The sequence below is a fragment of the Gorilla gorilla genome, chromosome 9 (assembly GCF_029281585.2).
Source record: "Gorilla gorilla gorilla isolate KB3781 chromosome 9, NHGRI_mGorGor1-v2.1_pri, whole genome shotgun sequence".
NCBI lineage: Eukaryota > Metazoa > Chordata > Mammalia > Primates > Hominidae > Gorilla > Gorilla gorilla.
This window is the reverse complement of record NC_073233.2, coordinates 69,682,003-69,699,101: the sequence shown is the minus strand read 5'-3', so window position 1 is coordinate 69,699,101 and position 17,099 is coordinate 69,682,003. Positions and strand designations below refer to the sequence as shown.

The window sequence follows — 17,099 nt, the reverse complement described above, 5'->3', positions numbered from 1 at the left end:
ACTTCCTAGGTCAACACCAACCCCTTAGTCATACCTCGATGGCTGCCATTCGCCCAGGCCAAACACTTCCTAGGTCAACACCATCCCCTTAGTCGTACCTCGATGGGCTGCCATTCGCCCAGGACAAACACTTCCTAGGTCAACACCATCCCCTCAGTCGTACCTCGATGGGCTGCCATTCGCCCAGGACAAACACTTCCTAGGTCAACACCATCCCCTCAGTCGTACCTCGATGGGCTGCCATTCGCCCAGGACAAACACTTCCTAGGTCAACACCATCCTCTTAGTCGTACCTCGATGGGCTGCCATTCGCCCAAAACAAACACGTGCAGCATGTTCACATCGGGATCCTTGTGGAAGATGTTAGGCTTGGCATGGTGCTGGAAGTGGCGATGGTTCCACCAGTTGGCAGAGGCACCCTGTGGGGAGAGAGGGGTGGGGATGAGCCATGCAAGCCGCCAGGGAACCGAGCTCACTTGTAACAGGCCCTGCTTAGGAGCAGTTCCCAGAACCTTCAAACCTCGGGGATAGCACTTCAGGCCCCCACAAGGCCAGAATCCAGCCCTGCCATGACTGAGCTCAGAGCATGCGCCAGCCCCAGATGGAGTGAAGGCACTTTATCTCTCTAGGCTTCAGTTTCCCTGATCATAAGACGATGGTGGCAGATGAGGCGTGCTGCTGAGGGACCACACGGTGAGCGCTCCAGCAGGTGTGGCAGCCGGTCTCTGCCTCTTCGTCACCAGGTGTGGAACCAGAGCTGTGCAAGGTGAAGCCGAGGTTTCAGGGACAGTGAGAAGTGGTCCCTACTATGTGGCCCAGAAATCTCCCTCCTGAGCGTATATCCAAGAGAAATGAAAACATGTCCACACACCAACTCATAGAGCAGTGTTCACAGCAGCATTCTTCAAAAGAACCAGAAGAGCAAAAGCAACACAAATGTTCATCAACAGATGAGTGGGTGAATGAAATGCAGATTATCCACACAATGGAATATCATTTGGCTGTGCCATAAAACAGAACGAATCACTGACACTTGCTACAACACGCATGAGCCTGGAAAACATGCTAAGGGAAGGAAGGAGCCACAAAAGACCACATATCACATGATTCCACCGACATGAAACATCCAGAATAGGGAAATCTATAGAGACAGAAAGTTAAGCAGTTGTGTAGGGCTAGGATTGGGGTAGGGGAGGGAGGGAGGGGGTTGGGATGTGATGGCTAAGAAACGTGGGGTTTCTTTTGAGCATAATGAAGATGCTCTAAAATTGACTATGATGATGGTTGCATAAATCTGTGAATATACTAAAAGTCATTGATTTGTCTACTTTAAATGGGAAAACGGGCTGGGCGTGGTGGCTCACACCTGTAGTTCCAGCACTTTGGGAGACAGAAGCGGGTGGATCACTTGAGGTCAGGAGTTTGAGACCACCTGGGCAACATGGTGAAACCCCGTCTCTACTAACAAAAATTAGCCGGGCGTGGTTGTGGGCGCCTGTAATCCCAGCTACTCGGGAGGCTGAGGCAGGAAAATCACTTGAACCCGAGAGGCAGAGATCACACCACTGCACTCCAGCCTGGGAGACAGAGCAAGACTCTGTTTAAAAAAAAAAAGTGAGAACTGTATCTCAATAAAGGATTTGGAGAGCGCAGTTGTGCTGCTATGCTGAGGGTGGGTCCTGAGATTCATGTCACACCAGGAAGGCTGGAGGGAGGGCTTAACAAACAACTGCTAACATGAACAAGAAGAACTTTCCTGTTTCTAACACTCAAATAGGATCCCATGAGACAAGACACATAACATGGATATTTCTTTTGAGGCCACAGGTGTCCGTCTCCTCAGCTCAGAGTTATGGCCCTCAACAGTTGCCCAGCGACAGACGAAAGAAAACACACTTTCCTGACCCTTTGGCATCACGACTATCCTGGTGAACTGTTGCCGGATCAATGCTTTGGCTAAGGGTCTGCAAAAAATGCCTATTTGCTAAACAAACATTTTACTTGGGAGATGCTTTTGGCACACACAGTCTATGGACACTAATAGCCATGGGTGGGAACAGCAATGGACAGCTGTGGCCTTTGCAGTGACCTCAGGGCCCTAGAAACTGGCAGTCCTCAAAACCCATGAGAGAGAGAGAGAGAGAGAAAAAAAAAAAAAAGTCAAGAGAGTGAAAGCTCAGAGGCTTCACTTTGGGAGGCTTGAAGCGTATGGATCACTTGAGGTCAGGCGTTCAAGGCCAGCCTGGCCAACACGGAGAAACCCCGTCTCTACTAAAACTACAAAAATTATCTGGGCGTGGTGGCGGGCACCTGTAATCCCAACTACTCAGGAGTCTGAGGCAGGAGAATCCTGTGAACCCAGGAGGCCAAGATCATACCAACTTCACTTTAGCCTGGGCAACAGAGCAAGAGTCCGTCTCAAAAAAAAAAAAAAGAAAGAAAGCAAGCTTAGAGGCTTGAGGAATCAAATGACACGTTTGCGTTTGTTGTCAAAAGGAACAAAATTCCTGGGAAGAATCAAATGGAAAAATCTCTGGCACAAAGAAACTGAGGAGCAAGGCATGAAACAAGTAAGCGTGATGTTTGGAGGATACCAACCCAGAGATGTTTATTGAACAAACAGATGGAGGAAAGCAAGACGGGCTGACAACAAAGAGGCAGTGAGGTGGGCAGTCCCGGTTCTCCCTGGACTTGGGATGAGATGTAATGAAAGCATTTTTTGTTCATGCTACTTCCTCTGCTGTGATTCTCTTCCATTTTTTTTTTTTCTTTTTTTGAGACAGAGTTTTGCTCTTGTCGCCCAGGCTGGAGTGCAGTGGTGCAATCTCAGCTCACTGCAACCTCCGCCTCCCAGGTTCTCCTACCTCAGCCTTCCGAGTAGCTGAGATTATAGGCGCCCGCCACCATGCCCGGCTAATTTTTGTTTTTTCAGTAGAGATGGGGTTTCACCATGTTGGCCAAGCTGGTCTCAAACTCCTGAACCCAGGTGATCCGCCCACCTCCGCCTCCCAAAGTGCTGGGATTACAGGCATAACCCACCGCACCCGGCCTCTCTTCCATTCTTCTTTGCCAGGTGAAGCCCTGCTTGTCCTTCAAGAGCCCTTCCTTCCGGGCACCGGGAAGCCCGCCTTGCCCAGGAACAATGGCCAGCTCCGTGTTCCCAGAATGTGGTGCAGATGTTGCCTACCCTAAGCCAGCTGCCGTGCTCTGCCTGGGAGGTGAACCAAGAGACAAAGCCCTTGTCCTCACAGAGCTGCGAGGGAGGGTCTGGCCTCATCACACCAAACCCAAACTGAGCTGGGGCCAGGAAAGCTAAGTGTCCACGCAGCTGGAGAAGTTGGCCAGGCAGAGTGAGGGGTGCTTTCCTGACAGAGGCAAGAGCCTAGGGGAGGCCCTGGGAGAGGAAGGGGGAGTGTAGAATGCTCCAGAAGCCAGAGGAAAGCTCCTCGGTATAACTGTGACCAGCAGTGCTGGGTGGCGCCATATCAGAGCCTGAGGCAGAAAAAAAAAAAAAAAAAAAAGTGCACTTCTGGCTTTAATGGAAGCAAACTCATCGATAACATTTTCAAAGTCTACTTTTTGCCTCATTTCATTTTCTTTCTTTTTTCTTTTTTCTTTTTTTTTTTTTTTTTTGAGACGGAGTCTTCCTCTGTCGCCCAGGCTGGAGGGCAGTGATGCAGTCTCGGCTCACTGCAACCTCTACCTCCCGGGTTCAAGTGATTCTCCTGTCTCAGCCTCCCGAGTAGCTGGGACTGCAGGAGTGTGCCACCACGCCCGGCTAATTTTTTGTATTTTTAGTAGAGATGGGGTTTCACCGTGTTAGCCAGGATGGTCTCGATCTTCTGACCTTGTGATCTGCCCTCCTCGACCTCCCAAAGTGCTGGGATTACAGGCGTGAGCCACCGCGCCTGGCCTCATTTCATTTTCAATGGAAAGAATTGCTGAGTTTGATGGTTTCTGTCAACCAAGCGATTAGCTTAAATAATTTTTATTTTTATTTTTTATTTTTGAGATGGAGCCTCACTCTGTCACCCAGGCTGGAGGGCTGTGGCACGATCTCGGCTCACTGCAACCTCCACCTCCCTGGTTCAAGTGATTCTCCTGTCTTAGCCTCCCAAGCACACTCGCCTGGCTAATTTTTGTTTTTTTAGTAGAGACAGGGTTTCACCATATTGGCCAGGCTGGTCTTGAACTCCTGACCTTAAGTGATCTACCTGCGTCAGCCTCCCAAAGTGCTGGCATTACAGGCATGAGCCACCACGCCCGGCCAAGCCACCTCACCCGGCCTTAACTAATTTCTAATTACATTCAACTGAAGCAAAAGTATAATAAGTTCTGTTTTGGTATAAATAAAGCATTTACACTTAGAATGTTATGACTTTTAATACATCAACTTCTTCATTGTTAAATTTTTTTTAACTACTTTAATCCTCTGGAAAAAAAAATCAACCATTAAAAAATGACATACGAACATGTTTAGAGGGTTGCATGTTTTTCCATTTGCCTCAGTTCATCCTGATCTTTATTTAAAATTTTGATATTTTGTTCATTGTGGATTTTTTTGCATTAATTTTGATTTTTTAAAAAACATATTGCAGGCCGGGCGCGGTGGCTCATGCCTGTAATCTCAGCACTTTGGGAGGCCAAGGCAGGTGGATCACCTTAGGTCAGGAGTTCAAGACCAGCCTGGACAACATGGAGAAACCCCATCTCTACTAAAAATACAAAAAAATTAGCTGGGCATAGTGGCGCACACCTGTAATCCCAGCTACTCGGGAGGCTGAGGCAGGAGAATTGCTTGAACCCGGGAGACGGAGGTTTCAGTGAGTTGAGATCACGCCATTGCACTCCAGCCTGGGCGACAAGAGTGAAACTCCATCTCAGAAAACAAAACAAAACCACATTGCATTAAAACATCATTTATCTTGATAACTGAATTTGTCTGGTGTCCCCTTAGATTTTATACCCTAAGCGAGTGCCTTACTTGCTTCACCCTAATCCCGGCCCTGGTGGCCTGAGATGAGGCTGCAGAAAGTCTGGTGATGTCCATTTCCAGATGCAGTGCCCAGATGGCACTGGGCCTTTCAGCTTGCATTTATTTATTTAGAGACATTGTCTCACTCTGTCACCCATGCTGGAATGTAGTGGCACCATCACAGCTCACCGCAGCCTTCAAATCCCAGGCTCAAGCCATCCTCCGGCCTCAGCCTCCCCAGTAGCTGGGACTACAAGCATGCACCACCACCCCCAGCTAATTTTTTTATTTTTAGTAGAGACAGGGTCTTGCTATGTGGCCCAGGCTGGTCTCAAACTCTTGGCTTCAAGCAATCCTCCTGCCTTGACCTCCCAAAGCGCTGAGGTTATAGGCGTGAGCCACTGTGCCTGGCCGAAGTTTGCATTTTATCCTAAGTACAGTGCTGAACTACAAAAGAGTTTTAACCTCAGAATCGTCTTTGTAAAAGATCACACTTTGGAAGAAATGTCCACTGGGCATGACACGGGCTGAAGGCAAACAGTTCAGGATGTGGAGAACTCCCATTAAATCCCATTAGCAATGCAGCCAACAGGAAGAAGGGGGTCCCAGCCTCTCACAGCCCCTGGTAACCTACTCACAGGCCTTTCCAGCCTGTGCTAAGACATCTGAGTTAGCAAGGCCCTTGAGGACCTCCCTGTAGCCAGTCCCCTTTTTCCCAGTGATGGGAAGAGACACAGACCTACAAGATTTGTCCCCATGGCTGTGCACCTGCCGAGTGCTAGAGCCAATTTCAGGCAAGCTTGACCTCCGTGCTCTGGGGCACCCCTGAGTGAGCCGCATGTCCATGTCCTTGGCCTGTCTCTGTGACACAGCACCAAGGACACAGCCAGTGGGGGCTGGTGGGCCATGAGTGGAGCCCACATCCCCAAGCCCAAGGACCCTGTTTGCTGTCATCCACGTTCTACATGGAGACCAGTCCCCTGTCCTGGCCCCGTCTGCCGCCTGACGCAACAGCCGTGCTCTGGGGCCCCTCAAAGACTGAGGGCAATTGGACAGGAACAGTCCCCCCTGCCCGGCCCCTGCCCAGAATCTGGAAGCAGGACACAGCCCATCTTTGTTAAGTGTGTGGGGGCTAACATGGGTCAGGAGTTAAATGTTACTTTGCCATACTGAGGAGGGTTTGATCCAACAGAGAAGAGTATAAAATGAAACAAAGCACTCCACTATGTGCACCCTCTCCCTTTGCCCCTGAGATTCTGGACAGAGACCAGGTTCTCAGGCCACTTCAGGCTCAGGGCCAGGCAAGCTGCTCGCTGTGAAACTGGTGACCAGCTCAGGGGTGGTTGGCCACCAATGAGATCTGCAGCCGGCAAGCCAAGGGCCCCATTGCGGTCTGGGTGGAAGAGGAGATAAGCTACACCCTACATGTAGCTCTTCCCTTGCCAGGGTGTGGAGGGATGGACTCTTTAGGACCCAGCTTTTCTCAGGAAGCAGGTACTGTTGGGTCGGGCTGGGATGGGGATAGTCTATGTCAGAGAGCAAGTTGGCAAAGACTCATTTTCAAAACTGAGGAGATAACGCCTGTCAGATCAGAACAAGGCAGTTGGCAATTCCAGCTTGTCTTTCTACAAACATGCTGAGACTCTGTGGTCTGCTTCCTTATCTAGGGGGAGATGAGAGTGGAACTTCTTTAACTCCTGCACTTCTAACGACTTTTGTCCTTTGGGCCAGCTGATCATTCTGTAGTTTGGTGTCCCCTATCTGAGGCCTTACAGGATGACTTTTACTTTTTGTACCCCGTTTATTTCCAAAGAGTATTTGAAGTGGCTTGAGATAAAAGACTTATATATAACAGAAGGCTAACATAAAGATAAAAGCATAAATGCCAGATGAGGAAGGAGAGAATGGGGGCACCAAAAACACAGACTAAAGATAGTTGCTGTTTCAAATGCTGCTTTGTACCTCTTGGCTTCTGAGGGGAAGAGAGGAACACAATGTGTTTCTTTTTTTTTTCTTTAAGAGATGGGGCGTCTCACTATGTTGCCCAGGCTGGTCTCAAACTCCTGGGCTCAAGCAATTCTCCTGCCTCAGCCTCCCGGGTGGCTGGGATTACAGGTACATGCCACCACACCCAGCACAATGTATTAAAGAGCTCACATCGCCAGTGAAAGGAAGCATACCAACTCATCAAAAAAGATGCTACAGTCCGGGTGCGGTGGCTCACACCTGTAATCCCAGCACTTTGGGAGGCCAAGGCAGGTGGATCACAAGGTCAGGAGTTTGATACCGGCCTGGCCAACATAGCAAAACCCCATCTCTATTAAAAATACAAAAATTAGTCAGGCACGGTGGCGAGTGCCTGTAATATCAGCTACTCGGGAGGCTGAGGAAGGAGAATTGCTTGAACCCGGAGGTGGAGGTCGCAGTGACCCAAGATCACACCATTGCACTCCAGCTTGGGTGACAAGAGCAGGACTCTGTCTCAAAAAAAAAAAAAAAAAAAAAATACTGCTACTTTACTGTCCCCAAACAAAAACAGATTTGTTAGATGAGTCCTTAGCTAAGGAACATCAAAAAATACAATCTGCTGAGCCAACAGACAAGAAAGGTGTGTGCCTGTCTTCATAATGAGTAGTACACCATGGCTTTGTGGTTCGGACCTGATCCAGAGACAGGGCTCAGGAAGGCAGCAGAATGGAGAGTCACCATGGCCCTCAGCATAGGCACACCTGCCTTGTCACCCTGTAGCCTCAGAGCACTGAGCAGAGAGGAATCCTGGTCCCTCTGTCTCAACTGCTGTCCAACAGGACAGATGCCCAGGGCTGCTGACACTTACCTTTAAGTGGCCAATGACGAATTTGTGGACAAGGTGGTTCCACTTGGGTTTTCTGTAGACAGACAGGTGGCCATAATCATGTTGCAGCCATCCAGCTTGGGCCTGGGGAGAGAGGGTCACACGTGCTGTCACAGCCTCAGCAAACAGGCACCAGGCCTCTGTCAGCTGGGGGAGGTGAGGGTGTCACACCTCACCTGAGAGGTAGCAAGGACAAAGGCCGTGATGAGGGTAGGAATCCAGCCATTGCCAAAGTAAAAGACAGTGAACCACGCAATGCTCTCCAGGGCGATGATGTGGGCCAGGAGGAGGAGGAAGAACACGTGGTTGGTCTTGAACAGGTTCATGTCCTCAGCCGTCTTCCTCAGGGCCCGGAAGTCCTCAGTGATCTTTGACTGTTGACCAAGAGCACAGGGAAAGGAGTCAGCCATCAGCCACTCTGGAGGGAACATATGTCTCGGGCTGCCATTTCAACAGCCAATGCACAACCCAGAGAAACTGTGGCACGGGGGGGCCAAGCCACAAGCCTCGACCCTCCAGGAGTCCCTACAATAGCTGCTGTTACCACATGCCCCACACAGCCCTGGGGCCTGTATATTTGTCACAGCTAGGTAAGAGTGACAGAGAAAGGCTTTGACTCAAAAACTTGCATTTTATACACCCTGTGTTCATAGCTCTATTCACATCAGGAAAAAGGTAGAAACAACACAAAGATCTCATGATGGATGAATGGATCAGCAACACGTGGTCTATCCATGCAATGGAATATTACTCAGGCTTGAAAAGGGAGGAAATTCTGACACATGCTACAATGTAAGTGAACTTTGAAGACATCATGCTAAGGGAAACAGGCCAGTCACCAAAGGACAAATATTGTATGATTCCATATACAGGAGGTCCTTGGAGAGGCCAAATTCAGAGACAGAAAGTAGAATGGTGCCTGCCAGGGGCTGAGAGGTGGGAGAATGAGGAGTGAGTGCTTAATGGATGTGGAATTTCAATTTGGGGAAGATGAGAACTGGATGGTGGTGATGGTTACATAACAATGTAAATGTGCTTATTTAATGCCACTGAACTGTACACGTCAAATGACTAAAATGGTTGACCACACTTTTTTAAAAAAGAAAACTTTAATCCCAGCACTTTGGGTGGCCAAGGCAGGCAGATCATCTGAGGTCAGGAGTTCGAGACCAGCCTTGCCAACATGGCAACACCCCATCTCTACTAAAAATACAAAAATTAGCCAGGCATGATGATGGGCACCTGTAACCCCAGCTACTTGGGAGGCTGAGGCAGGAGAACTGCTTGAACTTGGAGGTGGAGGTTGCAGTGAGCCGAGATGGTGTCACTGCACTCCAGCCTGGGTAACAAGAGCAAAACTCCATCTCAAAAAAAAAAAAAAGAAGAAAAGAAAAGAAAAAGAAAACTTGCATTTTCCACCACCCAACAGAGCACCACTTGTTCTCTGCACACTGTCGGGTCTTGAGGGGTTGAGTTGGGGGCGACACAAACTAGTGCAGGAGGGCAAGCTGAGGCAGGCAGGAGGGGGCTGTGAGCCCCGGGCACATGGAGCCAGGGAGGCAAAGCGGAGTCAAGGAGGGCTCTGGGAACACAATGGCATTGCGAGGAAGAAGGAACTTGGGACAAGAGGCAGGGGCAGGGCCGGACGGGGAGGAGAGTAGATACAAGGAGAGGAGCAGTACCCACAGGGCATGACCAAGGTGCTATGAAGGGTGGTTCTGGTGGTGCCTGGTGGGAGCTTGGATGTTAAATGGTGCAGGATCTGCAGCAGAAAGGGAGAGCAGTGGAGAGAGCCAAGGAGCAAGGCCATGGACAAGGGAGCTACAGGGCAGGACGAGCAGAGCTGGGCAAGCCGCAGGGCAGGAGGTGCTGGGGGTGAGAGTGGGAGATGGATCCATTTGCGAAGGAGGCAGGAGGGGACAAGCACGGGCTGGCATGGGTACGGGGCAGGTGATCTCATGTGCCATGGAGGGCAAGGTGAGAGGAGGGGCATTGGCCTTTGAAGGACCTGCAGGGTGGCCCGCAGCTCATCAGGAAAGCCAGAGGCAATGGGGGTGGTGGGGGACTGGCCAAGAGTCCAGGCCAGGAGAGACCCTGGTCCTGGCCTGGCTCTGCTAAGCAGAGGGGTCCAGCCCAGACTGGCAACAAGAGGAGGAAGGGCTCGCTGAGGCCAGGGTGGGACTTCCCTAGTCCAGTCCCTGTTCTGGACAGGAGGGTGAGGGAAGCTCAGAAGGAGCCATCCCATGGGGCAAACAGGGGCCACAGTAGCCCAAGAGCAGAGTGAGTAATTGACCCAGCCACCTCGCTGGCACCAAGGCCCCACATGGCATCTACGGCCCTACCTGGTGGTGATGGGGAAGAAGAATTTCCACAGTGCCAGCCTCAACCCCGGGGTCACAGCGGGCCTAGCAACGGCCTAGCGCAGACCTACTTGCTCTACCTAGGACAAGGCAGGGCCAGATGGATGCAGGAAGGGAACAGGGAAGGGTGCCCTCAGCCCTGCAAAGGACCAGGGTAGAACCAGCTTCCTGCGAAGGAGACTTGGGCAGGGGAAGGCTGGGATGAAGGAAGGAGGGGAGGAGGCCAGCAAGGCGAATGCTGCAGACCCTCAGGAAAGCCAGAGGCAATGGGGGTGGTGGGGGACTGGCCAAGAGTCCAGGCCGGGAGAGACCCTGGTCCTGCCCTGGCTCTGCTAAGCAGAGGGGTCTGGCCCAGGCTGGCAACAAGAGGAGGAAGAGCTTGCTGAGGCCAGGGTGGGACTTCCATGACCACCCTGGTCACGGCCTGTGGGTACCACTCCTCTCCTTGTAACAACTCTCCTCCCTGTCCTGCCCTGCCCCTGCCTCCTGTCCCAACTTTCTTCTATAAACTGCTCCGCCATTTACATGGGGACTTCATTGTTGAACAAAACAACAGCCCATGAGACCTCAGGGGTTGCTATTTTCACACATGGCTGTCCTGGAAGCCCAGCACCCATGGGGGCGTCTGACCTGCAGACAATGAACAGATGACCAGGGAATGGTCATTCTTTCTCAAAGAGGTGCCCCGGACCACACACCCCAAAGCCACTCTTGTCATCAAATGACATTTTTCAGTGTTTCTGTCCTGTCTTTCCCCTAGATTGTCATCTGGCACCTTCCTGGAAAGGGATGGAGGAGAAGGAAAATGAAACTGGCCAGGAGAGAAGAGATGCCACTAGCTGTTGTCAAACCCCGGCTCCCAGGGAGGCTCTGAGGCCCTCCCTGACCACAGGTGATCCACAGTGGCTCCTCTAGGATGAAAGCACCCCTGCCTCAGCCCCAGTTACTGGTCCTGGGGCGAGGGGAGCCTCTCTCAGACTCCCAGCCACCCCCAGCCTCGTCTCCACCCCCACCCAGGTGCAAGCCAGACTTACGTTCTTGCCGTGGTCCTGGCTGGGCTCCTCCGGGGCCAGTTCACCAATCAGCAGGGGTTTCAAGAACTTGCCCACGAATTCCAGGTCAGGGTGGAAGGCGCGGAAGGCATCCTGGAGAGCAGAGGGCAGTGGTGAGGCTGAGACCCGACCTCTGTCTGCTCTTGGGCCCCAAGGACGACAGTGCTCACCAGCAACAGCTCCATGTGTGCACCCAGACACCAAACGGGGTCTCCTGTGATCTGGCCCCAAATGCCGTCTCCAGCATTTTTCCAGGACAGAGCCCTCAGTGCCCAACGCCAATGGCAATAGCCACCTGGGCTTCTGTGCTGGTGCAGGCATGCTACACTCCCCAGGGGTTTGTGAATAGATGCATAGGCTGCCTTTGGGCAGGTCGGGAAATGGTGACCCTCCAGGAAGGCACACCAGGCAGACACGGGGCTCAGGGAGGACTTGAGCCTCGACTGCTCGTGAGCTGAGTGCCTCGCATGGTGCACAAACCGCACCACCCACCATCTCTTACCAGTTCCTCACCTACATGTCCAGGGTTGTCAATGAAAAGGACAAGACCGAATACTACCATGGCATTGGAAATGTGCTGTGATGAAGTAAACAAAAAAAATAAACACAGAATTATGTAAAAAGCGTTCCTGAAAAAAAGCCTAGGACGATCTAGGCTATTATTGCACATGTTAAGGTAGTTGGATTATGCCTTGCTTTATTTTCATTACTTTCCAAACTCTAACACTGCTATAATGATACACATTTTAATCTTTTTTTCCCAGTTATAAAGTAAAAACGTGCTGAGTTTTGGCCAAGTTAGAAAAGGCACAGCAGAATAAAGAGGAAAATAAATATCACCCAGAAAGTGGTCATTATTGCTAATATTTTAGCATTTTTCCTTCCAGCTTTTTTCTATACATATTATGCATATTACATGAATTATCTCATAAAAAATATAGTATTTCTATTAGAGATGAGCCAGCACCAGGCACCCCTGAGGGGATGCAATAGAATGTCCCAGTGGTGAACACTGTTTAATCTGCATCAAATCAAGCTTCCAGACATTGGTAGGATTGGCAAACCAGTCAAACTCCACCATGAGAAACAATCAGAAAAATCAATATAGCTGGGGAAAAACATACAAGTTTGTGGAAAAAAAAAGTACGGAAGCATGGTCTAGATTAAAAGAGACTAAAATGATATAAAAACTGCAACTCTTGACTGGTCGCAGGGGCTCATGCATGTAATCCCAGCACTTTGGGAGGCAGAGGCAGGAGGATCACTTGAGGCCAGGAGTTCAAGACCAGCCTGAGTAACATAGCAAGACCCCTGTCTCTACTAAAAATAAACAAAATTAGCCAGGCATGGTGGTCTGCACCAATAACTCCAGTTACTTGGGAGGCTGAGGCAGGAAGATACAATAAGCAATGATGGTGCCACTGCACTCCAGCCTGGGCAAGAGAGTGAGACCCTGTCTCAAAAAACAAACAGGCCGGGCACAGTGGCTTATGCCTGTAATCCCAGCACTTTGGGAAGCCGAGGCAGGGCGATCACCTGAAGTCAGGAGTTTGAGATCAGCCTGGGCAACATGGTGAAATCCCACCTCTACTGAAAATACAAAAATTAGCCAGGTGTAGCGGCGCACGCCTGTAATCTCAGCTACTCAGGAGGCTGAGGCATGAGAATCCTTTGAAACCAGGAGGTGGAGGTTGCAGTGAGCCAAGATTGCACCACTGCACTCCAGCCTGGGCGACAGAGTGAGACTTTGTCTCAAAAAACAAACAAACAAACAAACAAAACAACATCCTGCAATTCTTTAATGTGACAGGCTCTCACTTGAAGGAAAAAATAAGTTATACCAGGTTTTTCGGGAGTTGAATGAGAAAAAATGAATATGGACCAGATATTTGATCATATCAAGGAATTACTATTAATTTTCTTAAATGTGACAAAGGTACTGTGATGATGTTAGAGCATCTCTTCCTTTTTTCTCCGGAAATGATGAAGACCTTAGGGATGTGATCACACAATGACGCAGCTTATTTTCAAAAGGCAACTGCACACGTATAAAGAGGAAAAACGCAAATGTGGCAAAATGTTAAGACTAGTGAATCTTGGTTGAGGATACACAGGTGTTCGCTTGTTCCTTCAACATTTAAGGATGTTGGGAAAATTTCAAAATTAAAAAGAAGAGGGGGCCGGGTGCGGTAATCCCAGCACTTTGGGAGGCCGAGGCGGCGGATTGCCTGAGGCCAGAAGTTTGAGACCAGACTGGCCAACATGGTGAAACCCCGTCTCTACTAAAAATACAAAAAAAAAAAAAAAAAAAAATTAGCCAGGTGTGGTGGCACACGCCCGTAATCCCAGCTACTTGGGAGGTTGAGGCGGGGAATTGCTTTAGCCAGGGAGGTGGAAGGTTGCAGTGAGCTAAGATCGTGCCACTGCACTCCAGCCTGGTGACAGAGCGAGACTCCATCTCAAAAAAAAAAAAAAAGGGTCGGGGGAAGGTGGAGAAGTGCTAACCACTCCTGGAAATCTTTTCACCCCCACACGTAAGGATCTCCCAAGGGTAACTGCCAGTCTCCCATCATCTCCTTACTGCATCGCTGGCATCAAGTCCTTTGCTTGGTCTTTGTTCTATTTGTGTCTAGAACAGACTGACAAAGCAACACTTCGTGCAGGAGAAAACTGGGCCCACGGTTTCTTAAAAAATGCCTGTGACCCACTAGCCGAGCAGAAAAGGGATGGTAGCAGAGGATCAGGTCAAGAGTATTTTCAGGGAAAAGAGATGTGCTGTTCCAGGGCCCTGGGGAGGCAGGGAGAAGTCCCTGGGGAGGCAGGGAGGAGGCCCTGGGGGCAGGCAGGGAGGAGGGCCGGGGGGCAGGCAGGGAGGAGGCCCAGGGTGCGGGCAGGGAGGAGCCCAGGGTTGCAGTGGTGACCAGCTTTGCTGGCTCTGGGTGGGGTGATCAGTCCCCACCAGAGCCCCAGCCGCCTATGCAAAATGGGCAAGGCCCTGGGAGAGGCCCGGAGGAGCTGCCAAAGTCAGGGCCCAGGGCTGGGCCTGAAAAAGCCCCTTCATTGGTCCTCCTCACATCACACCACGGCCTTTGAGAAATGAACAGGAAGTCCCTGGTAAGGCAGTTTCCTGAGAAGCAGCTGCAGTGGCTGATAACTAATGGATTCCTCTTGTCTCATTGAAAGGCAAGACTCAATGGCTTGCAAATAGACTCATCTCCACTCCTGCTGCCTCCCCACACCCAAACCCTGCAGTCTAGGTTCCAGCTCCAAGGGAGCAGACAGATGACGAGCCCTGCCTTGACCTTGGTTGCTCCTCAGCCATTTCCAGAGGGCTCTCGGGCAGCCTCACCTCCCTGAGCCCAGGGGTAATGGGCATGCGCCAGGCAGGGAGCCAGGAGTGTTGCTCATGTTACTCCCTTAGGCCTCAAGCCCCAACTTCTGAGATGAAGATGCAGGAGCTCAGGAAGCAAAGTCCTGGGCTCCAGGTGGCAGAGCCAGGATCAAATCCAGGTCCACCTGCCTCTAAGGACTCTTTTCTCACGTGCCACATGCTTCCTGCCGTTTTAGAAAACCGAGCAGTCTGTTGGATCAGCTCCTTGCCCATGGTCAATGTGGCAGCTTTCCGAGCAGGCCTGGTGTGGACCACCCTTGAACATACCACGCTCCTTTCCACACCAGGGCTGCCTCCATTCGGGACTCAGCCTCAACATCACCTCCAAGAGGCATTTCCCAACATCACATCCAAAAGAGCTCTCCCAGCCCTGGGCCTTCCCTGGGTCATTGCCCTGTTAGATCTTCATAGCAGTCATCAAGGTTCATCATCAGACTGCGTGACGTACCCACTTGTTTATGGCCTGTGTCCCCCGCTGGAGCATAAACCCTAGTTGGGAAGGCCTGCACCTGTCTTGTTCGCTGCAATAAACACAGTGCCTGTAACGGGGCCTAATAAGATGGCTCACGAGGGAATGAATGGACCCAGGACCCCACAGCTGCACACACTCTGATCTCATACTTTCCCACTGTGCAGTTATGACCAGACACTTGTCCTCTTCCGCGTTTCACACAACTTGGCTTCTGCCTCTGGAACACCAAAAGCCTTCTCCGGCATCCCCACGCTGGTGGTTGCTACAGCTGCCACCTGCTGAGGTGACGCAGGCGAGCCACGGGGCCATGGGAGTGGCTTGCATACATCAGCCAGGAATCTTTACCAGACTTCGTGAGGCAGGTCCTTTTTTAGAGATAAGAAATGGGGCGTAGGTTGGCAGAGCCACCTGCCCACTATCACACTCGGGAATGAGCTGAGCAGAGTTTGAGTCACATGTGGCTACCTTGAGCATTGCCCGCTGTTCATACAAAGGCTTCCCTCAACATGAGTGTCCTCCTCCCTGAGAGTTGATTATATTTTGTGTCTCTCCCTTCACATTGCCATAAATGTGTCTCACACGCTGGCAGGTTTCCAGCACCTGCCGGGTTACAGAAATATCTGGCAGGTATAAGGCAGACCAGGATTCAAGGCAAGGGAGGGCCAACCCAAACTTTGTCTTTGGACCAAGAATTGGAACCAGGCTCTATCCTCGTGTAACCGGAGAGAAGCCAGAGACTTTCCAGGAAGAGGACCCGGGACATGGGGAAAAGAAAGGATTGGTAAACAGGTGGAGAAAGCAGAGATGCACCCGCCTCAGCAGGGCAGGTGTGTGAGGTGGGGAGGTCAGAACACCCAGATTCTGAAGCGCTTGTCACACTTCGCTCTTTGCCAGTTCCTGCTTCTGCCATCACCCAGGTCTGATGCCAGTCAACTTCTCCACAGGGACATTTTCCCTACCCCTGCCCCACTCTGGGTACAACTCACAGTTGCTCGCCATCCACTGAGCACCTGGTGCCAGGATTTGTTTGTGGCTGTGCCCATTTCCTCTGGGGAGCAAGGCTAATCTCTGATCGAACGCTGCTCAACTGGGCACTTTGCCTAGGATTTGGGAAGTGCAGCACGGGCAAGCACAGGGCACACAGTGCAGTAGGTGGCAGCCCTGCGGACCAGAACTTTATGGAACAAGTGATCTAAGAGTGTGGAGATGCACAGGAGGGACCCTCGCATTCTCCAGTGGAAATGAAGAGCAAGACAGGGACGCTGACTTCCTTTCTGCAGCAGAGAGATGCAGGCAGGGCAGGAAGCCCCTATGCCATGTCCCCTTCAAGGAAAGAAGCAATGGAGGCTGGTGGAGCAGTGCTCTGTGGCCAAAGAGCCCCGCAGTGACAGCCTCCCCCATAACACAGGGTCCATGCACTACCCTGAGGGCAGAAAGGCAGGGCTGCACAGGAGACCGGCCCCTACAAAGGCAACCTGGGCATGAAGAAATTGATGCCATTCTCCACTTTCATCTCAGAACTGCTTCCTGGGGATGCTGAGGCTGCAGCCACAGGAATTGGACAGCTCCCACCCAGATCTCAGCTGGGGAGATAGAGCTGCCCTCCAGGCCTGGGAATTCATAAAGCTGGGGCTGGAACCCAGGTCTCCCGCCTCTAAATACTACAACCCTCCTGCCTCGTGCAAAGGAGGCCAGAGTTCCACTTTCGATCTGTTGCGTTTTCACAAGAACATAGGAGCAGGTTGAAAGGTGGAACAAACCTCTGGTCTCTTCTCACCTTCCCTTGATTCTAAGAGGTCACCAGTGCAGACCGGGCAGGAACAGTTGCTGAGACAAGGGCTAGGGGTAGGGGACTGATGTCTAGAGGCAGAGGGTCCAGATCCAAGCCCCAGCTTGAGAAAGAGCAGGGGGAGCACATCCCACAGCTTCAGGTCTCTGTCTGTGAATAATTCATCTCTGTGTCTGGGCCCAGCTCAGAGCCATGGAGACACTCAA

At 51.2% G+C, this 17,099-nt stretch overlaps 1 protein-coding gene across 2 annotated transcripts in view; it reads right to left on the bottom strand.

Moving 5' to 3' along the window:
• Positions 1-17,099, bottom strand: part of FADS2 (fatty acid desaturase 2) — a 40,063-nt gene that overhangs the window by 18,995 nt on the left and 3,969 nt on the right. Inside the window, exons 2-6 of one of the 2 annotated variants that reach the window (XM_055354283.2) lie at positions 11,744-11,818; positions 11,224-11,334; positions 8,006-8,203; positions 7,812-7,913; positions 294-419 (exon numbers count right to left, since the gene is read on the bottom strand). In XM_055354283.2, coding sequence (XP_055210258.1) covers positions 294-419; positions 7,812-7,913; positions 8,006-8,203; positions 11,224-11,334; positions 11,744-11,818 — 612 coding nt within the window. The remainder of the gene's footprint in view (positions 1-293; positions 420-7,811; positions 7,914-8,005; positions 8,204-11,223; positions 11,335-11,743; positions 11,819-17,099) is intronic. The other variant, XM_055354284.2, reaches the window with a different exon arrangement.